The sequence below is a fragment of the Medicago sativa genome, chromosome 1 (assembly GCF_051527215.1).
Source record: "Medicago sativa cultivar Bolivia chromosome 1, Bolivia_mono, whole genome shotgun sequence".
NCBI lineage: Eukaryota > Viridiplantae > Streptophyta > Magnoliopsida > Fabales > Fabaceae > Medicago > Medicago sativa.
The window spans coordinates 19016718-19043393 of NC_140749.1; the positions used below are offsets into that span (position 1 = coordinate 19016718).

General features: G+C 30.9%; 1 protein-coding gene across 2 annotated transcripts; it reads right to left on the reverse strand.

Moving 5' to 3' along the window:
- Positions 1-1388: 1388 nt before the first annotated feature.
- On the reverse strand, positions 1389-16042 carry LOC146953370 (beta-amyrin 11-oxidase-like). 2 transcript variants are annotated; one of them, XM_085709257.1, is made up of 7 exons: positions 15799-16042; positions 13525-14005; positions 12837-13091; positions 11820-11898; positions 3312-3418; positions 2034-2155; positions 1389-1658 (listed from the first exon to the last, which is right to left on the reverse strand). In XM_085709257.1, the coding sequence occupies exons 1-7, from the start codon at positions 16029-16031 to the stop codon at positions 1568-1570; spliced, it is 1368 nt and encodes a 455-aa protein (XP_085565383.1). In that variant the 5' UTR covers positions 16032-16042; the 3' UTR covers positions 1389-1567. The 2 variants fall into 2 exon arrangements, with proteins under 2 accessions (XP_085565383.1, XP_085565391.1); XM_085709265.1 differs by lacking the exon at positions 15799-16042 and adding an exon at positions 14128-14937.
- Between the last annotated feature and the right edge of the window lie 10634 nt (positions 16043-26676).

The window sequence follows — 26676 nt, forward strand, 5'->3', positions numbered from 1 at the left end:
TTTCAGCTGTCTGGGTGACTCTAACCAATTTTGTTTTCTTCTAATGGAATGTCAGTTTCAACCTCTAATAGCATTGTTTGTCTTCTTCTCACCACATGCAAAAACCAACAAAGAACTTCAATGGAAAAGACAATGTAACATATCATTCCATAAGAAGCAAATGATTTTCTTGGTACTATTCAACGACATTATCCATTTGAGGCAAAGTTTTCAAATCTGAATCAAAGTTTCTCAAGGATGAATTTGATGAGTTGACAATCTTCAAAACTACAACTCTTTCATTTCTCTCCTATAAAATGATCTGAGCATTTTGAAGAAATTAAGAGACTACACATATTACAAGTGTCAAAACTCTATCAAATTCAAAATCGCACAAACACTTAGAAAATTCTTACAAACTTAGTATCATAGATTTTTTTTAAGTGTCTGAAGTTTCTTGCCTTTAAAGCTAGTTTACCACTCTCCGAGTTCTAAAGTGTAAACACATACAAACTTATTTGTTAAACTCTGATTGAAAAAACCCTTTTGTGTGAGGCAAGCAAGTCTCTGACTTGTGTGTTGGAGCAATTGTAATCATGTGTGATTATTGTGAGAAATTTCTTGAAAATGCAAATGGATTGGACTAACCTCAGATTGTTGGGTGAACCAGGATAACTTGCTTGTGTTGTCTCTCTTCCTTACTCTCTGATTATCTCTTGTTATGTTTTTGCTAAAACTCTTAAAAAAGGTTTTCAGAAAAAACCAACATAATTCAATGTCAATCTCGTTTGTGGAGTTTCTCTTAGTCAAATGTGATGATCCAACCTATTGTAAGCTCTTTCAAAATTCCAAACATTATGATGAACTGTTTTATTAATATTTTTATGTCAGTTGTTTAATTTTGTTTATTAAATAAAAGTATTTGGATGTCGTTCACTTTCACACACACACAGATATATATATATATATATATATATATATATATATATATATATATATATATATATATATATATATATAACAACTACTCATAAATCTCCAAATCCTTCACTTGAAATATCTATTAACCCGCTCTATTTTCAATACTTCCACGGACAAAACACAATGTTCTTTTTTCCTTCATCATTTCTCTCATAAAAGATAGGATCATAAACCTCCCTCCATGAAAACACAATCAATCCATTTTTTTTACTATGTTATCTCAGTATGGCCTTATTTGCCTATGTCACCAAATCACCACCGGTATGCTAGCCCCTTGTACATATTTTTATCTATATATCATTTTGCTATTAAAAAAGTTAGAAAATAAACATGTCGAGTGTCCTTTGTAACTTTTGCGAGCCCAGATGTTTATTATATAGATATAGAATATAGTTATAGATTTTTATTTAAGCGTGGAAGAAGCAGAATCCCCAAAGCAAACGAAAACAATATAAACAACATATATAATTTAATTACATCTCTCGGTGTAATATTCTTTCAAAAAAAAAATAAAAAAATCTCTCGGTGTAATATAAGAAGCAGCACTTTACTTTCAATCAAGAGGCTTTGAAACTTTAGTTTTCCACTCCAATAACTATCCAGTACTTCAGACCTTTATCACCCTAGCAAGGCAATTGTATTTGGGCTTTGATGATGGTAAGTAAGTAATAGGACATTCTGGATTCACTATCTCAAGCCTGTACAAAATAGTTAAATAGATGAATTAATAAAAGAAAAAATGGAGCTCGATTTCAAACTAATTCCTTTCTATGAAATTAATTTAATAGCAAAGTTGAAAATTAAAAAAAAAAATATATATTCTATTGATCTCTAGATTTCATTTCGGAGAGTATAATATTAGCACTAGTTCTATTTTCTTAGAGTAGTTAATATTGTAAACTAGTTCAATTTTGTCGTTTAATATAAGTTCCATTTTAGCTTGTTAAAAAAAATATTGAAAACTAGTTGGCAAATATCTCCTCCAGGAAACTTGTACCCAAAAAAAGAAAGTAACATAAATAATCTATTTATTAAGAATTTAAAAAAAGAAAAGAGAGAAAACGAGAGCTCACTTGTAATTAATAAGGAAATAATGTAGAAATATGAATATTTCAATTTTAGCCAAGTCACTCCCAGGACAGTGCCTACTTCCTGCTCCAAAAGGAAGGAAGGTTCCAACTTTAGCATTGTGATCCTGCACATATGAAAAAACCACTAACATACAAGTACTTATGTATGTGAATTTTTTTTTCTTCTGACCCTCGGTCCAAAAAAAATGATACATGTGCCCTTTGTTGAAAATAATTGATAAAACTACCCTTGTTAGCCAAATGAATTGGCAAACATAGATTTTTTTTCAATTATCCTTATTTATTAATTTTGTTACGTCTGCAGCAACTTAACCTAATTTTTTCCCGCTCATTTGCTTTATTAGGTTTGCAATTATTTAACCTAACAAATTTCATCTAAAAAATGCATTGCACACCAATTTCATTCCTATCCTCTTGCCTTTTTTTTCTTGAAGAGAATATTTTCTATCATATCAATGATCTTACGGGGTTAAAGATTATTTATTGGCCTCTATTATAGTCGAGAAAAACCGTGCAACGCACGGGTTAAAAGTCTAGTGTTATATACATGTTATATTGTGTGTTTGGCGAACATGACATGTGGGTGTGCAGGAAAATTGCAGGTTTTGGCATGTTTGTTATTTTGTTTGGCAAACATGTAACGTCCCTTTTGTTTTTATTTTAAATTACACACAAAGTCTTTTAATTTGTTTAATTGTAATAAGTAAATCATTTAAGTATTTTTCGTAATGCTTAAGTCCTTTAAGTTAATTAATTGTAACTTTTAGATCCCGAATAATTTACATTTCTAAGATCCAGGACCGTATCTAAGGTAGGGTGAGGAGGACAACCGCCTTAGACCCAAAAAAATAAGTATAATATTCGGGCCCCAAAAAAAAAACTAATTCAATGTTAGCCGGGTTATAAATATAACACAAGAAAATTTCTTAACAAAAAATAACAAAAGACATGTTCGTCATTTAGTCCTTATTATAACATAAAAAATAAAATAAAAAAACTGCATGTTCGCCAAATAAAAGAACAAACATGAAAAAAGCCTGCAACTTTTCTGTGTGCACTGCATGTTCGCCAAACTGACCATATAGCTTGCAGAAAATAATTGAAAAAAATCTATGTTCGCCAATTCATTTGGCTAACAAGGGTAGTTTTATCAATTATTTTCAATAAAGGGCACATGTATCATTTTTTTTGGACTGAGGGTCAGAAGAAAAAAAAATTATCTTCCAAAAATAGGGTTTTAGATTATACAATACAACTTACATTCCATCTCGATGGATTAAATTTGTCCGGGTTTGGATAATATGTAGGATCCTTATGAATAGCTCTTGACCAAGTTAGCACTTTCCATCCTTTTGGTATTATATAGCCTGAAAATATGTAGATGAACTCTTTTATTCCACTTTAATATTGAGTGAAGATAGCAATATTCCTTTTTTTTTTTTTTGACACAAGCAATATTCCTTTTTGTTTCAAATAACTTTCGATTTATCATATAAAAAATAGGGTTAAATAAAGTTTTAGTTTTTATAGATGTATCATATTTATTTTTTGTCATCATAAAAAAAGTGGCATCTTATAAAAGGTTTTAACATAGAATTTTAGTCCTTGCTAATTTTTTTTTAATATCCTTTATCTTTAAATTTTTTGCATGATTTTTTTCATACATATTTAGAACATTGTGAAATATTCCTCCTTAAAAAATGATCTCAAAATATGATTTTTTGGTTCATATTTTTATTACTTTTATTTTAAACTTTTGGAAGTTTTAAAAAATCATATTTAATTTATTTCTGTTAAAAAATCCTTGTATTTTTTTGTGAAAGAACTTTTTATAAGGTTCTACAAAAGCTTGCAAAAAGGTATTCAAACATTTAAAAGTTTAAGGATAATTAAATAAATTTAAATCTAACAAGGACTAAACCACTAAGCTGAAAATTTTTATGAGGACATGAACATACCATTTATTTATGAGGACTAAAAATAAAATTTGATATATTTATAGAGACCAAAATTTTATTTAACCTTACAAAATATTTTAAAATAATATTATATTTTTTGGAGAGGGTGCTGAGTTCTTTTTTTAGGGGATTCACCTTCTTCAACTTCAATTTTTTTCTATGACTGGACCTCTTACTATTTCAGCTTTTACTGACGTTGATTGGGGAGGTTCCTGATGTATCTATTTGGGTCCAAACTTGGTTTCTTGGTGGTCAAGAAAGAAAACGTTGGTGGTTAGGTCAAGAACAAACGCATAGTACAAAAGCTTAGCAAATAGAGTTGTTGAAGTTGTTTGGATTCAACACTTTTTATCTCCACTGTGACAAGATGAGCACATTTTCACTGTCTCTAATCTTCTCACAGTGTCACTGCAACTTTCGCTCTATTTATCATTTCCAAATAATAACCAACAATTAATAAAGATGATTTTGTAAAATTGCACTTATAACTTTTCATAATCTTTGTAAAAAACTAGTAAGGAAACCCGTGCCAAGCACGGGCTAGAATTTCGTCATACTTAAGAGAGAGGATATTGTGATATATCAAATGCAGTTCAAGCTCAATATATACAACAAATAAATGAAAAAACTCATACTTAAGTTTTAATATTTTGGATGAAATGTTTGTCAAAAAAAAAATATTTTGGATGAAAATGTGGTATCATTCTCACATGTGTGGTTGAACCTTCTCAAATGTGTCGATTCACACCAGTGGTTGGTCCTTCAGAAGGCCTAACAGTTGTATGATATCTCAATTTAACATTGTGAGAGATTGCACGGGCGTGGTTCTTTGTGGTGGATCACGAACACATATAGTCTGACATTTAACAAAGAGATGTGAATGTATCAAGTGAGTTAAAATTCCAGTGTATGTAGGAGTAGATGTTGAACTACATATAAATGATATGACTCATACACCTAATGTCTTAAAATTTTGGGTGAATATGTGATGTCAATCTCAATTGTGTAGTTGTTTTTAGCCTAATATGATTCAATTGTGTAGTTGCTATTAGCCTAATATGATTATGCAACCCAATAGTCTCTAACGGAACTCTCAACATTATGATAAATTATTTTGTTAGTTTTTGGGATTTGTTTAAATTTTAGTTTCTGGATGTCATTCCCTTGTAATTAAAATATTGGATGAAGATGTGGTATTATTCTCATTTATATAGTTGTTTTATGTCCAATAGATTGATCCACACTAATGTTGGCTCCCTCTATAAGGTCCAACGATGGTATAATAACCTAATTCAATTTTACGGAGGAAGCATGTGTGGTTTCGGGTGTTACAGATGTAGAGAGTCTCAAACATGAGTGAGAGACGTTAGTGTTTTAAGTGTCAAATAAAGTTCTACATTGGATGCAAGAGTAAATATTGAGAAACATATGAGTGGTATGATTCATATACCTAATTCGTTAATATTTAGGTTAAGGTGTGGTGTCAAACTCACTCGTGTGGAATCTCTTTATCTAATGAGATAATCAAACTCAATGTAGTATTCTTTGAAAGTCAAAACATTGTTATGAACCGTTCTTTTTTTAATTTTTGGATGTCATTCTCTTTCATAAGAAATCTTTCATTCAAAGTCTATTATTTCAAATTTATTCACTTTTGGACTTTGGTGGCAAATGAAAATGGTAAAATGCTGATGCATTATGCTAAGTAGACAAAAATATATGCTTATTAGACAATTTAAAATTATTTAACTAATCTAATTTGTTGGTAAACTAATTACCCAAAGGAAAAACTTAGGTACAATTCCTTAGATGCTTTTCGTATGGTTCTTAACTAAATTTACCATGATTTCCTTAAATCCATAATTTATCAAAGTTTGTTATATCCAAAAAAAAAGGTGTATTTTTAGTTAAGAACCATACGAAAAGCACCTAAATAGTTGTACCTAAGTTTTGTCCATACTGAAAAATCTCCAACTCCTTCAACAAACCCATAAAATAACCGACAATTCACGTTATTCCCTATACACCCACAATAAAACGCATAATATTTTTATTTTTTTAAGAAAACAAAACACATAATATTTATTGTCTTTCTCCTATCTTCTCATGTTTAAATTCCTTTTTCAATTCCATATTTTTTTTCCTTTTAATTTTATTTCTTTCTTCTTATGGAAGAAAAGAACTTAAAATTCACTCTATGAAACCACCACCAACCAAACTGTTTAATCGTGCCTTAATTTGACCTGATTTAAATATGTCTTGTAATTACGGATGTGGATAGTTGCGCACTTGATTAAGAGATGTTAATCTGTCGAATGTGGGTTAAAAAGTTCTATATATATTGAATGGAAGAGTAGACTTTGAACAACATATAAGTGTGATGACTCAAATACCTGATACCTAAAGGTTTTAGACGAAGATATGATATCAATCTCACTTGTGTGGTTTCTCCTAATATAATGTTTGATCAAACTCAATGTAGAATCCCCTAGAAGAATGCATATGTATTATTCTGAGTTGATAAAAATATATACTTATTAGAAATTTTAAAATGATGTGACTTTTTTTTTAATTGTATCTAATTTTTTGGTAAAATAATTAATATGATGATTCAACCCAGTGTAGGCTCACCCAAAATTCCTAACATTATCCCAACATTATGGTAAATTGTTTTATTAGTTTTTTAATGTCATTTGTTTAACTTTTTATTTTAAATTTTGGTTATTGGATATCATTCACTTTCATATTAAATCTTTTATTCAGCCTTTATCATTTATAATTCTTTCACTTTTGGTCTTTGGTGAGATTTTACAATGGAAAACTCTATATGAGTTTTCCTAATTTGACAAAATAAATGGTTATTAGAATTTTTTAAATAATATGGCGCTTTATATATTTAGTTTATTTTTTTGGTAAAATATTTACTCAAAAATTTCTAACTCCTTCGACAATCCCGTAAATTACCATATATTCAGTTTATTTTATATACTTTTACAGACAAAGCACAAACACTCCTTTTTTCCTTATCAGTTCTCTCATGTTCAAATTCTTTTTTTGTCTTTTTTTCTAATTTATTTTCTCTCTTCGCATGAAAGAAATGAACAAAAATCTCCCTCTATTAATTCATCACCATCCCATTTTTTTACCCTGTTATGCATTCCTTAATCTCATTTGACTATGTTACCAGATTACATATGTACAGTCTCACATGTAAGCGAGAAATGTCAATAAGTCATATGTGAGTTAAAATTTCACATTAGATGCAAGAGTAGATGGTGACAAACATATAAGTTAAATGACCCATATGTCTAATGCGTCAACAATTTGGATGAAGATGTGGTGTCAATTTCACGTTTGTTGTTACGCCTAGCATAATGCGATTATCCAACCTAGTTTAACACCCCCCCCCCCCCCCCCCCCCCCCACCCCCCACCCCATGATGAACTTTTAAAAAAAATTATTTTTTTATGTCATTCGTTTTTATGCTATTTTTTTTATCCCACCTCCATTATTTCAAATTCCTTCATTTTTGGTCTTTGATGAGATCTAACAATGTCAAAATATATATGTATTATGCTGAGTTTACAAAATACATGTTTCTTAGATATTTTAAGTGAAGACATGGTATCAATATCACTTGTGTGATTACTTTTACCCTAATATAATGGTCCAACCCAATGTAGACTCCTTCCCGAAGTCTCAACATTATGATGGATTATTTTGTTAGTGTTTAGATGTCATTTGTTTAATTTTTTAATCTAAAATTTATTTTCTGGCTGTCATTCACTTTGATGTTATGTTTTTTATTCAATCACTTATCATTTAAAATTCTTGCATATTTTGTTCTCCTTCAAACCATAGATTTGATAAAATCTTATATTTCTCTTCAATTTGAGTTACATGGCATCCTTGAAGTTGTGAAAAATATATCTCATCCTTCTTGTAAACGAAGCTAGTAACACAATTCAACAACGTAATATCAATCTTCACCAAAAGGAAACAATAGTGGATTTAAATGAAACATATGTGTCATAAATTCGTTCGAACTCCTTACACAAATTCTTAAGAATAATGGTTTTCAATAAGCCAAAACTTAATGTAAATTTTGAAACCATTTTTTTTCCTAGCTATAATTATTAAAATATTGAAGTAAATTATTGGGTTAAATATGTTTTTGGTCCCTATAAAATTGGGACCTTTTAAGTTTAGTCCTTACTTAATTTTAATTGTTATTTTAGTCCCTAGTTTTTTTCCTGCACTCAGTATTAGTCTCTCCTCAATTCAAATTTGTTTAATTTATGGTTAAACTCTTGAGTTTTTGAACAATTTTTTTGCAGACGTGTTAAGAAAATTAGTAAAAGTTCCTTTGCAAAAAATTGTTGCAAAATTTGATTTTTAAGTCCAGATTTTGTTAATTTTATCTTTAACTTTTGTCGTTTTAAAAAATTCATATTTAATTTGTTTCATGTCATAAAATTCTAAATTTTAGTAAATGAATCTTTCATAGTGTTCTAAACTTGTCTCAAACAAATCGTTCAAGAATTTTAAAGTTTAAGGATAATTAAACAAACTTTGTTGTAACAGTGACTAAAATTAGAAGTAATTTTTTTTGTAGGGACTAAAAAACCTATTAAAATTAGGTAAAGACTAAACTTAAAATTGTTTACAATTTTATAGGGACCAAAAACATATTTAACCCTAAATTATTTTAATAACAAAGCAAAAACTAATGATGAAAAGACATAATAAAGGTAACAAATTAATCTACATACATTGCCTTGCCAAATGAATCACAAGTGAAAACTCTTTTTATGAGATGGAGTAGTATTTAATGCTCATTAGAAAGAAGAGGTGTCATGTGTACTTTAGAAATTTTAAACCGGTTAGAATTTCCCTACTTTTAAACCGATTATTGTAAGAAAATAAACATATTACATCCAATCGTAAAGGAGATTCAAAATCACATTTTTAGCAAGGAAACCCCATTTAAAATTAATATATTAATATAAATAGATATTAAAATGGTGAAGATATTTTCAATTTTCTTAAATATCTTTTGGACATATTTTAATATATATTTAAATATAGATGACAAAATTATTTAGTGAACATCGTTTTTAATCATTTTTCTTTCAACCGCTATTTATCGTGAAACTTTTCTCGGGAATGCATCACAAAGTGTCTTACCATTTGAATATCTATTTAATCTATTTTCAATCTTAATATCACATTTTTGATATTAATTTATATTAATATTAATATTATATCATTTTAACAAAACATGATATGAAAATGGTGAAGATATTTATCGTAGTATAAATAGATATTAAAATTGATATATTAATATAAATTGATATTTTCAATTTAAAAATGAGTATCCCTACCCATAAAAAAAATGACTATCCATTATTAGCAAAATAAAGATCACGGTTAGTTTGTACCCAGAAAAAAAAAAGATCACGGTTAGTTAAAGAAATCAATAAAAATAAAGAAATAGTACAATGAATTCATAATGTTGCCAAATTAATATGATGGCGATTTCATAGTCAAGATTGTACAATAAGTTTAAATTAACTTTTAACTAATCTAATTGCCAAATTAATATATAAGTTTCAACAAATATTACACTAATTTTTTTGGTAAGAGTGGAAATCTTAAAGTAAAAAAAAAAGGAAAACGTTCTATTAAACCTAAAAAGCACAACACCAGTCTAAAGAGGTGATGATGGATAAAGAGAGATGCTTGAAAAATCACATTCTGATCAAAATAAAAGAAAAATGTCAAAAAAATTTAAAACAATTTGCAAGGTCGTTCTTCTCGTTGAAAGTTTGACCACATATTCACAATGCATTTGTGATGCATTCGCGAGAAAAGGTGTCACGATAAATAGCGCGGCTGAAAGAAAAATGATTAAAAACGTGGTTCACTAAATAATTTTGCCCTCTATATTTTTTACAGGTGCATATCAATGTTTTACTATTCTCTTCTACAAAAAAAAAAAAGAGAAAAGAAGAAGCAATAATCGCTTAATTTATTTTTCACATATTACTGATTCATTTTGTGGTGTAGGTTTTTCCATAAAAAGCGATCGGACTAAGCAGCCATATAGTTCAAGAACATGTAAAAATACAGACTCTATATTTGCTAAACTGTGTTCCTCGTTATCTACTCATAGAACTTCTTGTCAAAGAGCTACAATGAAAACCATTAAAACAAATTCAGCAACCTCGTAATCTTTTCTTAATCTCTTATTTAATATCAACATTCAAATAGAAAATTACATAGAATTGTTATTTTGATTTCATTCCATATATCAGAATACAAAAACACACATGGAAAAATCATTAGAATTTGTAACTTAGCGTTAAGAATTAACCTATATATAGATCAAAATGTAGGAGTAAAAACATATGACCATCTTTGTAAAAAAAAAAAAAACTTGTAAAATTGTGAATCCTAGCAAAACTTTTGATGATCGTCTTCACACAACGTATTGTGCTCCTTTGTGGCCACCTCTCAAAAAATTAGAGTGGTTGCTATCGTGACATGAACAACTCCTTAAGTCCATCAGTCTTTATTCCTCGATTATCAACAGGTTTACAAAATGAAGTGGGTATCTCTTCTCCGGCTTTTTAAACTTCTTTTCCACACCTGAAGATTAAAAATTAAATTGAACATTTCAACCTCACTACATAGCTAAAGAGAAACACACATCTAGATCCAAATAGAAATGCACAACAATTATATAACCTTAAACTCCCAATAAAATAGCATTAACATACACCGTTGAGATACCAAAATGCTCGACAATTTTTTTTCTTTCAAAGATGATAATAATACAGAAAAACATGCATCCATGAATAAAAAATTGCTGTTGTGTGTGCATCTGCTAATGCTGAGAGATGAATGATGAATTATTGTGCAAGATGAGTAAATAGTGGTATGTATATATAGCACCCTAAACACTAAAAATGAAGAACATGATTCATGCGTGATTCATGGAATCTGTGATCTGCAATTTCAGCCCTCTTAATTTCATTTGTTTAGTGCACCAAAGAATCGGGTGTCACCCCTCTTTTATTATGAAAAATGAAGAAAAAAAATGAATGAATGAATATGCCTTTTCAAACACCTGTAATCTTTATATTCAATGACATTCCAAATTCGAATCGTATTTGTGATTTGCATATTGATTACTCTATAAATACACGAAATAATTTTCCTTTCACTCCAAACACCTGTAAAATCAACTTTGATAATAATGCACGGTTTTATTTTATAATCCAAGCAGTCCATATTGATAAGCAAATAAACATGCCACCCGTAGCAAATGTTTACTATGAAGATGAAGATGAAGATAAATAAGAGATACAAAATAAAAGGATTTTTAATTTGTACCCAAAAAAAAAAAAGATTTTTAATTAATGATATATAAGTCAAACATTATTGTACCATTTTTGTATCCCTTACATGCACACCTTTTTAAGAATTCAAAAATTAAAATCATTTCTTAATAAAAACAATGATATGGTACCTTTTTAAGAATTCACTAATTAAAACCCTTTATTAATAAAATCAATGATAACGCAGTGATACTACCATAACATATGCCAAGATCATAACAATTAATGACAATTAGCATAGAGAGAATGACACGTGTACTATTGAAAAAAAAATAGCGCAAATATATATAATAGAGATGGGATGGCATTTATTTTAGAATAGAGGGAGAAATAAATAAAAATATAACATAAATATTGGCATTGAATATAAACAACCATTCAAATAAAGACAGTGAATATAAATAAACCATTGATGTTAACGTCTATAGTTGCCTCCCGAAAAATTGCAAAGTTGATGCTAACAAGGCGTAACACTTCGTTGATTATCTGTATGTAAGACATTACAACAATATAGTTAATGCCTTTTTTATAAAGCTTTAATTAGTGGACACCTCTCTACTCTACAATTTTCATAAAAAAGATGTTTGTCAGAAATAAAAATGAGAAGAGGGGAAGAAAATTTTACTAAAACTGGTTGGGTAGCTTTCTTGAAGTCCATTTCGGGGAACTAAATTTAGCTAGAAGATATATGACAATATTCAAATTTCGTTTTATCATACACATAAAAATTGCCGTACTGGCATTCATGTTTAATTTAGAACATTAAAAAAAAAATTCCTCCACGAAATATAAACTAAAAAAATTGATTTCCTGGTTCAAATTTTTCTTTAATTTTCTTTAGAACATTACATAATTTCTCAACAAAATATAAGCTCAAAAAATTGATTTCTTGGTTCAATTTTTCCTTACTTTTATTTTGACCTTTTGATATTTAAAAAGTTCATATTTAATACATATGTTTTTAAAAATTCTAAATTTTTGTGGAGTAACTTTTCATAATATTTTAAACAAAGCATGCAAAAGAATCATTTAAAAAATATATCTAAACAACAAAGTCTAAAACTGGTTGCAGAATAATGTTGTAGCTAGGGACTAAAAAGTGCAAATTGTTTATAAAGACAAAACACAAAATATGATTTTAATTTATGTTGGTTCTGAGGTGACAAAAATTGATTTTGACTTAATTGGTTCTGTAAAATTGATTTTGACTAAAAGTGAGGTGAAAGTGATTTGTGTATAAAATTTAATTCTAGAATCAAAAGTTACAAATTTTTGCTTTAAGAAGAATCAATTCTAAAAGTAAAATAAATTCTACTTGAGAAAAACCACAAATACACTAAAAATATAATTAGTCCATTGGAATAATTTTATAAAAAAAAAAGTAATTAACCGATTATACTTTGAAATAACATAAGCTTAATTACCTTTGCTTTTTTCATGATATGTGGATTTTTTGTAAGATATATCATTGACCACATCATACTATTGACTGTGGCTTCATGACCAGCAAGTGCAATGCCTATCAACATGTCAATAATATCCTCATCATCAGGTTTCCAACCATCTTCATCCCTCGCTTCTAAAAAAATATCAAGTAGATCTTTCCTTTCACCATTTTTTAGCATCAACCTCCTTTCTTCTACAATTGGTTTAACTAATTTGGCAAGCTTCTCCCGTGCCTATTATACCATGCATGTAAATTAAAATCAGCAACAAAATAAATAAATAAAATCCCTTAAAAAAATTATTGGTGTTTTTAATATAGACCTCAAAAAGCATGTTCAAAAAAAAAAAAAAATAGACCTCAAAAAGGGAATCATGGGTGTTATTAAAAAGATAATTTTTTTTTTGTCATATTTGTTATACTATTGTTGTTATTGAAAAAAAATATGATTTGTTGAGTTATTATATTTGAAAGTCACAAATATCTATACTTATAATTTTAATCTATATAAAAAATTCTATATAACATATCATTTGTAATTTACATGCAAAATTTCTATAAAATATCGTTAATTATATACATGTGTTAGAGCAATAAAAAGAGCGGAAAGACGGGTAATAATATCGTTAATATATGAAGGTGAGTATGAAAATATAGGAAATAGTTACCATGAGTCCTTTACGAAAAGCAAAACCAGGAAGGTTAATGGGCATAGAGAACAAAGCAGCATGCATATCAGTAAAAGAATTCCCTATTTTCGTAATTATTTGTTGATTGTAAGAGCCCAAGAAAATATCAATGATGATATTAAATGAAATATTTTTCATTTCTTTCAAAAACTCAATTGGGTGACTCATGCTAGAAAGTTCCTCCAAAGAATTGATAACAATGTCTTCAATACGTGGTAGATACATTTCTAATGTATTATGGCCCATGGTAAGAGAAGAGATTAGGCGTCTAAAACGCATGTGTTCTTTTCGAGTGAAACTCCAAACTGTTTTACATCTCATCACTTCTTTGGTAGATTTTGGATAACCAATCTTAAAGGTCTCATCATTTGTCAACACTTGCCTACACATCTCAGCCTCACAAATGATGATGCTTGGACTCCCGAATAAGTGTGTCTTGTAGATACCTATTCGTCCATACCTAAAACAAAAGCTAACGAGTGAGTATAGAAAATATAAACATATGCTTGTGTTTGTGCGCGCGCATGTGTATGTGTATTTGTGTGTAAAGAAGAATTGCAATGGGAGAAAAATAAAAGAGACTTGGAAACAAGGTTGTTGATGAATGAATCAGGATGACCAGATGAGAAATCTTTAACAAAAGCTAACATGATGCCAATAAGAGGCCATCCCAAATGACCAGGAGGCAGAGGGTATTGATTCTTTCTTAGTTTCAAATTATAGTACCACTCATTCCACCTCCACACAAAAATGTTCACACAAAAGTAGCTTGCAAATAAAATGGCACACATCCAAACCCAATATTGTATTTCCATCTTTGAATAATTGAATATATCTATCTAGTTCATTTGCTTATTATATCTAGTCTTGGAAGTGGGACGTTGAAGAGAGACTTTAATTAATATATCTAGTTCATTTATCTCCCCCTAGATCTTGTGTTAGAGTTGGTGAGGATGGGATGGTTCAACATTGATTGGCATTTGCTTGGTTGGTCGCTATAGTTGGGTTCGATCGATGAAAGGAATTAATGGAACTTATGGATTTATGTTCATGTTAGGATATAACTTTATGACCGTACTCTTGCCCTAGCACATGGGTGCATGTGCATGGTGATTTATAAAAGAGTACCATTTGCTTTGTCAGAGTCTCATATCATTTTAATTTGGACGCATGTATTTTTAGTCAAATAGTTTAACGGTTAGAAATTCATCTTTAAGTGAATAAATAAGATAATTGAGATTCGAATTTCGACTCTTGCATATATTATGTATTGTCTCTACCAACTGAGTTAAGTTTACAGAGAACATTTTGACACATGTATAAGTGAAAATAAGTTATAAAAAAATGAATTAAATAATATATTTAATATGTATGTTTATATGAGTATCCAAATAATTTATATCTATAATTATGTTCTTGTCGTGGCGCTCTTGATAAAAGAGATTAACGACTCTGTGGTACTAGGAAAAACAAAATTAGAGAGGGAAATTAGTGACGGAAAAAATAAAATCCCTCACAAATTTCTTGGTCGCAAACTTTAGTGAGGTAATTAGAGAGGGATTCCATGTTTTCTCTCACAAAATTTCCCTCACTAATTTTTGTTTTTTTAGTATTTGGGATACAACTTTATCATTGTACTCTTCTATCCATCTAGGGTTTGTAATTGGGTGTCTTTGCTTCTACATAGGAGAAATACGCATTTAATTTCCAGCAAAAGAAATATATTCATTAGACAGTACAATATGTTAAATGTTAAAACAATAGTTGAATATCACAAAAATGATAAAATGAAAATTCTTATATGAAAGGCATTTATAGTCACATATACAAAATAATTATTGGATTATGTTTACAAAATTACAAAAGTACTTGAACAATGAAGCATGTCATAGATGAATATCGTTGTTAGAGGCGGAGCTAGGTGGAGACAAGGGAGGACCATGACCTTCCCAAAGTTTCAAAAAGTACCACAAATCAGTGCGCAAGTCTCAAAAATATGCACTTGTCTCTATTCGTTCGATTCATCAATTTCCATGAAGTTACAGGGAAATTTATGCGAACTAATTCACAAAAGTACCACAGACCAGTAAGTACAAATTTGCGGTTCACAACAATGTTAAGAAAATCTTGTCAAAAAAACAATGTTAAGAAAATTATGTGACTATGATCTAAATGTGCTTGTGTGCTTGTGTGTGTGCATGTAAATGTGTGTGTGTGTGAAGAAGAACTTCAAGGGGAGAAAAATATAGAGACCTGGAAATAAGGTTCTTGATGAATGAATCAGGATGGCCTGATGAGAAATCTTTAACAAAGGTCAACATATTGCCAATAAGTGGCCATCCCAAATGACCAGGAGGCAGAGGGTATTGTTTCTTTCTTAGTTTCAAATTATAGTACCACTCATTCAACCTCCACACAAAAATGTTCACACAAAAATAGCTTGCCAACAAAATGGCACACATCCAAACCCAATATTGTATATCCATCTTTGAATATATCTAGTTCATATGATTTGCTCATTTATATATATAGCCTTTGAATTTATTTTTTTTAAATGCGGCTTATAATTAGTTAGTTAGAAAATTTTGTCAAATAAAAATTAGTTAGTAAATCCAAGTCTGGTAGTTAGCTTGGCTATGTTACTTTACTTCTTTTGGACTTTGGTAGCCGAACAAGTTATAAGTTACTTACTTTAAATAGGAAGTTAGATTATTATTTTTTTTAAAAATAAATAGAAAGTTAGATTTATTTTGTTTTAAAATAAAGACTTAAATATGAAAATAGTCCCTGCAAATATTTGACATTTTGGTTTTAATCCCTGTAAAAATATTTTTTTGGTTTTAGTCCCTGCAAATATAAAAAATTTGGTTTTGGTCCTTGGTATTTTGTTTTAGTCCTTGTAAAATTGATTCATATTGGATTTGGTCCTTGTAATATGTAGAATATTTGATTTTAGTCCCTCAAAATGAGGACTAAAATGAATGTTATAGGGACCAATTTCAATATGAAATGATTTTACAAGGATTAAAACAAAATACCAAGGACCAAAACCAAATATTCTATATTTGCAGGGACTAAAACCAAAAAAATATTTTTATAGGGACTAAAACCAAAACGCCAGATATTTGCAGAGACCATTTCCATATTTAAGCCTAAAATAAATAGGAAGTTAGATGTGGTTAGCAGCCGTCCCTTCTATGGGTGGCATTTATCATGTACAAAACACAAATTTGTGCACATGTACAAAGTTACTTTTTCACATGGGTCAGTTTGTTTTGACTATTAGATCAACTAAAAAACATATTTTTATAATAGACCGTCAGTATCAAATCTAACACCCACCCCCTACAAACTCATCTTCCTCCTTGGCACACCCCATTGATGATGATTCATAATTTGACGCTCTCAGTCTATATCTAACCAGGTGCAACTCGTCTCCCTTCTTGCCCATCATCACACCAACAAACTCAAAATGCAATTGTTCTCGTTAAAGCAGAGTTTTCACTGCACGACAAATCCAGTCAAAACCTCGACATTTTCAAGTTGTTCAGGCACCACCATGAGATTTATGAGGTACCAATGTTGTCTTTGAAAACTTCTCAGTTTAATAAATAGTTACATTGTACTTGCAGTGAGTACATTATCTGAAACTAAGGTTTAGTCTGTTTAGGTCATACCTTGAGAATGATCTATGTAACACCCCGAATTTTATTATTAATTAACAATATTATTTATACGTAATATTAATATTATTTTTGGTTGAGAAATAATAGAATGGAGAATGAGATAATAATGAGATAAAAGGTGTAGGGGGTGTGAAATAGAAGTAATAAAATAAACGGGGGAAGAGGGAGTAAAATTACGATAGGTAGAGGAGAGAAAAGTAATAACAGATGGTTAACCTAGTTTCCTAGTATAAATAGAGGAATAGAGAGTCAGAAATAGATTATTGTTGCACGTGAAAACCAGAAATAAGAGAGGAAATGAGGTAAACCCTAGCTAAGGAGAAGAGAGCCAAACATCACGTTTTCGGAGAATTCGAGGTAAGGGGGAGAATCCTTTCAATTTAGGGCATCTTATTCTATGGTGGGGGTTGTTTATCTTTTATGATGATGTTCTTATTATGATGTGAATTTTTATGAGAGATTAATGATGAAAGTGCATGACGATGTTGTTGGAAGATTAGACTCGAGGAAAATTTGCATAGAGTTTTGAATGGAGTATTTTAACCCTAAATAGAGTTTTTGGTTCAGTAGGTTAAGGGAAAATTTGAATTTAGCTTTTCTTCATTCAAATAAGAATCTTTTAGGCATTTTGTTGTGTTGGTGGATAAATTGTAACAATCCTTTTGACTGACATGAGTGATAAATTTTTCTTACTCTATGCAGATATCATAAGTACTAACTATTATGCTGCTTTTAGTTTGCAACATGGCCAAGATACCAATGTTCTACCTCATTACTTTTACATCATGATAATTGGAAATGCTTTGTCTCTTTTACATCATTTGTAGTTATTTACAATAAGATGCATCTTATTCTTAGTCCTTAGCCACATTGGTTTATTTGTTTTGGTGTTTGTATATCAGCATAGGCCCTGAGCCAACACCAGAGGATTGCTTCCCTGATGCTTCAAAGGGTTGGTGTTTTGGATTTGTAATGATTATTAATGCCAATAATTGATTGTAGTTGTTTGGCTCAGAAATTAAACGTTGATTTTTCTAGGTTTTGACCATTCAAGCAATGTGTTTGGCAGAGCTATGAGTCTTAGTGGTCAGGACATTGTTACTCTATATGGTAGGCACATCACTGAATGTTAGTTTAACAAAAAAATAAAAATAAAATACCTATGTCACTTTTCTTCCTCATCTCTCTTTCTCTTTCATTTTTAATCCTTATGACATATTACTACTATTGTTTCCTTATGTTTGTCTTTCTAAACTTATTTCCTTTTTTTTTTTGACATATTTCACATCTATGGATCTCTTTTTAGCTCTCTATTTTTCTGTTGATATAAAGGGTATCAGGACAAATTAGTTTGTAATTACTGTGTGTTAGCCACATGGTTTTGTTACAATGAATAGGGAATGAAAATTGGACATAAAGAATTGTAAAGTGTTAACGTGTCATTGAATTCTTCAAGGCTTCATCGGATTGGATTATGATGTATTTTCTTATAATATTTAGTGACTATTCTTATATTAGACAACATAATATAGGTAAAGATGATAAAACGTTGGATTTTATGTAACTTCAAGAAATTATCAAATGCTTCTAGCAAGTGTTACTATTTTACTCGTGGCATAAACTTTAAATTAACATTATGTATTCAATTTCCATCAAAAATTTGTGGTTAAGGGATGACTTGGCAACAAAACATTTCTTTGTAATTATATCACAAACTTTGATCCCCTGCTCTTTTTAATTTTGATAACCGGTGAAGAATATGATGAACATAGTAATATAACTTCAAATGTGTTCTATTAAAAAGTTTTTCATAATTTATTACTAAGTACGTTAATGTATTATCAATTGTATTATACAGCTTATTTAACCTCAAATCTTATATACTTTATTCGTATTCAAATTGACTCGTGCGACGTATGGTTCGAAGTTCTAGTAACAATTTAATTTGGACATTTTTCTAGGGTTTCATCTCATAGCATGTGCACCGCTTTTTTCCTTTGATTCACATCCACTTAATTTTTCCACAATCAACACGGCTTTTGTTTTCCAATCAATTGATAATATCATTCGAACATGGCTTTCTACAATCATTTGATTTCTTTCCACTTCGTTGATTGAAATCAAATAACACATATTCACTCGGTTGTATGGTTTCTAGTTAGTTGTGTGAAATTGTTGTAAATTAAATCATATGAATTATCTCTAAATAATAATCAGCATAAACATATAAGCATTAAAAAACAATAAGCAAAAGAGAGAGATCATAGACTTATCTATCTTTAAATTGCGGTGACTTGAAGCCGGTAATGGTGAAGTAAACAAACAAGAAATCATGAACAGAGATGACCTGCAACATAGTAAATCGTTAAATAACCTGAGGTGTGACATAGTCACTGTCCTTGAGGATTTTATCCGCCTCATAAGCGCATATCCTCCCAGGATACAACAGTTCTTCCCCGTTATGAATCATAACCGGAGGTGACAGAACAACTCAAATTTATCTTATAGATATCAGGAAGTATTTGTGAGTACATAAAAACATGAAGTGAAAGAGTATGTATCTGTGGTTATTTTTCTGTACTGACAATTGCTAAGCGTCTTGTTTGGAGAAATAAAAGAAGGATATATATATATATATATATATATATATATATATATATATATATATATATATATATATATATATATATATATGAGAGTTTTGGTGAGTTGTTCCTTATATTAAGGAAGTAATTAACACATGGTCAAAGCAAAAAATAATTGTAAACGTTGGGAGAGAAAAACTACAAATAAGGCTAATTTCAAGCACCAATACCAACCCACATTTACAACTTTGACCAAGTATATCAACATGTGGTCAAAATAGTAGTTTAGTAAAATAAAACATATTTCTAATTAACTTTTGAAATAAAATAAAACTCTAAAATTACAACAAATCCATCCAGCGTCGTCATCCCAATTCACGTCAGATTTAGTGCTTGCTCGATGGCAAAATCACCAATACAGGCGCCCATCTACCCTCGGAAATTTGAACGGTCACTAATGAATGCAATTTCGAAAAAGAATATTTACAAGCCTCATTCATTTGTTCATGTGCAACCGAGTCATCCTCCAAAACTGTGTGTTAAGGGTGATTATGTGTACATAAAGACTTTGAAAGAAGAGTATGTTCAGGGTTTGAAAGATTGTAGGTACAACCGTCATGGTTGTGTCATTCATTGAAAATGATGCAAGCGTACTAAGGATCTGTTTACCGGTGTTTTTAGTAAACAACATGTCTAGTTTTGATTATTACAAGATTCAAACCAGAAATCTAGGACATGTTATGCAATCCTTTTTCCAGAACATACATGAATATTCATCATATTCATAGGTTGTTTTATGAGTTTTATGAACAAGATGAATAAAACTGTTTTTTGTATGAAGGTAATGTCTGTTTTATCTTGGTTTTCGGGTGTCAAACATTGATTACGTTTGAACCTTTTTAACCTTTGATATCTCATTTTTCTTGGGAAGGGAAAAATAAGCAAAACCCTTGAGAATCGAGGTCCGGGAGTTGTTTTCGCTACGGGGAGGTGTTAGGCACCCATAACGACTATAGTATCCTATAGGAACCGTCTTTACTTTCTACGCGCGCGCTTTATTTTTAAATGCTATTTGAAAAAAATGATATTTACACCTAAGAGTTTACTAAGTGAAGAATTGGAGGGAGAAGAAGATGTTTGAATTTTTATTTTATTTGAATTGAAGGAATTTTGATTCCTTGCCTACGTACCCTTTTAAGGGATCAAATCCACCGTAGTTCTCTTCCAAAAAAATGTTTTTTGTTTTTGTTTGGTTGATTTTAAGTTTGAAAATTGGAATTTGAAGAATGAGAGAGAGAGGCCTCAAGGACATAAGATTGTGAAATTGTGAGGTTGAACTAGTTATTTTGCAAAAGAAAGTCAAAGTATGATTAAAATTCATTAAGATTTTATTTAAGGAAAGAAAGGGAAAATTCAATGGGATTTGATCCCAAGGTTTATTTAGAAAATGATTTGAGTGATATTGTTCATATTTATTTGGAAAATAATTTTTTTCTAAGTGTAAATCCTAGGCATTCATCTAAACATTCAATCCTAAACATACATCTAAACATGCATAACCTAAGCATATATCTAAAGATATCTATGTGATGTGTGTGCATGTGTCGGTGCTTGTGACGGTGTACATCATTAGAGTCCATTGTCCTTTACATCATTGGCCTAGATACATTCTATGGTCTTGCAAGAATTTAAAATTGCATGAAGTAAAATACAAAATTCCTAAGTCTTTACATTCTAAGTATTGCATGAATTGTAAAATGCAAGAAAATAAGGGCTAAGAATGTGAGAGGGTAGCATAAGGTGTAATATGGTAAAAGTAAAGCAAGAGAAACACTATAACAAGAGCATAGAAATTAACACAAGATAATGCAAAATATAGCTAAAAATCCCACTTCAAAAATACAAGGATCCTATGGCCTATGATTCTCATGATTCACCACATTTTTTAAAGGCATAAACTCAAATTTTAGAATGAGAATCAAGACAACATGAGGAACTTGACATTTTTAAAGTGAAATTAGACATATATGCATTATTTATTCACAAACATAACTTGCAAACCAAGCAATTGAGCAAAGTTCACACACATGCAGCAAAAGCACATACAAACAGTAGTCAAAGCTTCACAAAATCATATGGTAATAGATCACAAACATTTATCAAGAAATTGGAACTAGAATCAAGCAATTTTCACAAGTTTTTAATACAAAACATCACAAAATTAGCAAGAAAATCATCACATTATTTTTATCAATTTTTATCATGCAAAATCATCACACAAATATCACACAACTAATAAAAAATATACATGAAATTTCTTAGGATTTTTAAAAGATTTTTACACTCAAAAATATACAAAAAAAAATTCACAAGTTTTAACAAAAATAGTAAACAAATTAACAAGAAACACTACATATATTTTCCTCAAGTTTTGACACATGAAAACATCACAAAAAGGTCAAGAAAAATATCAAACACATATGGAAAATTTTATGGAATTTTTATAAGAATTTTTGAGTGAATAGGGGCGCAGGAAGCAACACAGCAAGTGTACATAGCAAAAAAACCAAAACTAACAAAGAAACCAAGCCCAAACCCAAACCTGCATGGATCCTGGATCATCCAAACACATCAGGGACGTTGGATTGATCCAGGATCCCAAACCCTAGATCAGACGGTGGCAATCAAGGTCCAGGAGTGAACCAGACTGGTTCAGGTGAACCGGTCTGGTTCACGTCCCTTTTAAAAGCACAAGGACCGGTCCACAACTCATTTCCCACCTCGCTTTCTCTCTCTTCTCTCAAACCTAGTGAGAGAAGCTCTCACTTCTCTCTAAGATTTCGTCGTCTTCTCCGACGAGCACAACGGTGCAGGTACGGTGGCCCGCCGGTGGCGCCGCCGTACCTGAAGCTTTTTCTGAAAATTTTAACACCGTTACGTTCGTCTTCGCCTCCTCTTTAAGGTTTAAGGTTCTGAGACTAAATTTTTGAAACGAGGCTTTGATAAGAGCAGATCTGAACTTGAACCTTACGTTCTTTAGGTTTTCGAAACTTCTTGAACTAAAACCCTAATCTACACTATTTTCTTTGCTGATTATGATTATGAGCTTGAAATTACAAAATAAACGGTGAATCTTCACAGATTACGTTTCTAGGGTTTCGGTTTGAATTTCTTTTCAAATCTTTTTAGAGTTTCTGCTTCGATTCACCGTTTATTTGAGTTTACAAACCTTCAATGATGATTTAAAACGAAAGACGAGAAGGATTTCTATGTTTACCTGGATTTGAGTGGGAGATTCGAACAAATAGATCCTTGCGAAGGCTTCTGGTAAGTTCTTGAACTGAAAATAAATCAGTTATCCTCTTCTTCTTCTTCTTCACTGATGTGATTTTGCTTCGATCCTCTTCTTCTCACTCTCTTCGCTTCTGTGATCGTTCAAATTTGTCACTCAGGTGATGACTTTGAGCTTCGAATTGCAGAAATAAAAGTTCGATGATGAAGATTCTTCAGTGAATCTCTGAGAACTGCTTTGAATTCATTGCAATTGATTGAAATTTTTGTTACTGGAAAGTTAAGGTTTGTGTGTGTTCTTCATGTTCTTGAAGTTTCTGTGTTTTGATCGTAACTGAATGGAGAGAGAAAGTATGGAACTGTTTGTGATGATTTGGCACTGAATGAATGGTGTGATTCTGACACATGTGATGAGTTGGCCTGTATTTATAGGCCAGCTGTGATATCTGAACCAATGAGCTCTTGACACCTGTGCTGGACTGTAACTAACTCGTCCTTGGCTTGAAACTGGCTTGAGGACCATTCTGCAATTTTTAAAAGTTTGGGACCAATCTGTAAATTAAAAAAAAGGACTATTCTGTAATTTTTTAAAACTTTGGGATTGAAATGCAATTGACCTAAAAAAGGACTTAAAACAAAAGTTTGACTTAAAGGACTAAAAATTAAAATAAGAAAAACCTTAAAAGAAATAAAATGAAATAAAAGGACTAAAGTGCAATTTTAACAACTTTGAGGGACTAAAATGAAAATTAAAATAAAATTGGTAAAAAAATGTAATCTGACAATAACGTAAAGTGAAACGATTAAAAACAACAAAACGGACTAAAATGAACCAATTACTTAAATGAGGTACTTTAAAGTAACCTCTCTCTGTCGAAATTTTGTGTGAAAAGACCAAAATGCCCCTGGGGACTAAAACGACTCAGAATGACTCTGATGTAATTTTAAAATGGCTTTTAACAAGGAAATTAAGCAAAAAACTTATACAAGCACATTGAAAAGACTCAGGGACCATTTTTAGAAATTAAACAGAGCTTTAACACCTGAAAGGACTAAAATGCCCCCTAGGGGCTAAACTGACTCAAAATGACTTTAAATGCAATTTTTGTAATGGATTTTGACATGGAATTGAAATAAAGACTTATTCAAACCATTTGAAAAGACTCAAACAATTTTTAAGGACTAAAATGAGTTTTGAATGCAGGAAATGACTAAAATACCCTTTTTCATGAATTTTGCAAATAACATTGAAATAAAATGCAGAGACATATGCAATTGATCAGAGACCAATTCAAATGACTTGAAATGCAAGAAAACATGGACAAATATACAGTTGAAAAGATTTGTAAAGCTAAGTTGAGAGATAAAGCAGAGTGAAATGTCAGTGTAAACAATAACAAATTGGCAAATGTTCAAGAATAATTGACATATATCAAAGATGAAAGGAAATTTTGAACAAGTATTTTTAGGTCCAAAATTAGGGTATAACAGCTGCCCCTATTTAAGTTTCTTTGTCCAGAGAGTCAAGAGACGAAGTCCTTGATTTGACGGGACGAAGATACTTAAATATTAACATTTGCACTGTTTTTGGACATAAAAATACGCTCTTAGATTTCAAAATATGAATACCATGCAACCTTTTTGATTATGTATGCAAGACAAACAAATTGGAGTCTACAGAGCATGTCATATCACTGGGGATTTAAGTAGACATTGACAGGGTAGACAAACCAGGGGACCAAAGATAGGTACAAGCTGTCCTTTGGATCGAACTTGCCACTTGACCGAGAGACACAAACAAGAGATGGGTACAAGCGGTTCTTTGGATCGAACTTGCTGCTTGACCGGGGACAGAAGTACACAAGACAGGTACAAGCTGCTCTTTGGATCGAACTTGGCACTTGACCGGAAACATAGACATACAGAAAGATACAAGCTGTTCTTTGGATCGAACTTGTCGCTTGATTGATGATACAAACAGATAGACCGGTACAAACTGTTCTTTGGATCGGACTTGCCGTCTGGCCTGGAGGCATAGACAAAAGGCTGATACAAGCTGTTCTTTGGATCGAACTTGCTGCTTGATCAATACCACAACATATAGATAGGTGCAAACTGTTCTTTGGATCGAACTCGCCGTTTGACCAATAACAAACATAAGTAGGGTACAAACTATTCTTTGGATCGAACTTGCCGTTTGACCGGAAACATAGGCATATAAGCAGGTACAAGCTGTTCTTTGGATCGAACTAGCCACTTGACCAATAACGAGGTTGATATTGACTTGACTTGAAAATAGACATGACCATTATTGTTGGCCCAAAAGCAAATTGAGAGTGGATTGGAAGTTGATATTGAAAGAGACATAGTCAAAGACATAGACATTGAATTGGAGAGTTGAAATTGAGTTGAATTGGAGATTGAAATTGAGTTGAATTGGAGATTGAAATTGAATTGAATTGGAAATTGAAATTGAGTTGAATTGGAGATTGAAATTGAGTTGAATTGAAAATTGAAACTGAACTGAGTTAAATTGACATTGAGATTGGATTGAAAGTTGAGATTGAATTGAATTTGACAGTTGAAATTTGAATTGAATTGGAATTGAGATTGGATTGAAATTGGAGATTTGAGTTGAATTGAAAATTGAGATTGGGAATGCAACATGTATGTATGGTATAACAAGATTATTAAATGTATGAGCACATAAAATGCATGATTATGCATGCATGAATGCTTGAAATGCATGATTGGTTTGTAATTTGACAAAGAAGTTTCACAGAGACAGACAAAACATTGGAAGATTGGGCACGTAGTGACTCGTGCTATAACATATTCACATGGAAATCCTCTTTGGAGAGACCGTCGTTGAAAGACGTATCAAAACCATGGCTGAGGGCAATAAAACTTGTAGAGGAGGGACCTCGGAAGAATTCTTTGATACAGGTCGCCGTTGCTAGGCGTGTCAGTGCTGAGTAAACATTGGATGTTCGCATCTGTGGTCAATGCTTTTTATATCATTTTCATTCTTTCATTTTTCAATCCCATTTTTGCCTGAACCGCCCTTTCGGGTTTTCGATTCACCGGGAATAAATTCTTTTCATTGCCCCATTTTTGCCTGAATTGCCTTCATAGGTTGTCAATCAGCGGGGTGCTCATTTTTGCCTAAGCCGCCCTTCCGGGTTTTCAACTTAGCGAGCTTTTCATTTGTATTTTTTTTTCAAATTTCCATTCTGTTTTTTCATTCTTGCCATTGACCACAGATCATCTTGGGGAACAACCTGCTTGTAACACGTATTGGAATAGACATTGACACTCATTTATTCATGCATGTTTCACTGGAATGTACCTTATTGCTCAGGTTTGTTTTCAAAATAGACGGAAATGATTTTTCAATTTTCAAAAATGTTTGTTTCAGACATTGACATTATCAAAATGGAACGAAAATATTTTGTATATAGCATTGAAAATAGAAAGAAAAATAGAATTTCAAATAAAAGCACAGGCTCAAATTGATGTAGAAGAGTGAGAGTCAGCCAAAGGCATGACTACTACACGGATTTTCAAAG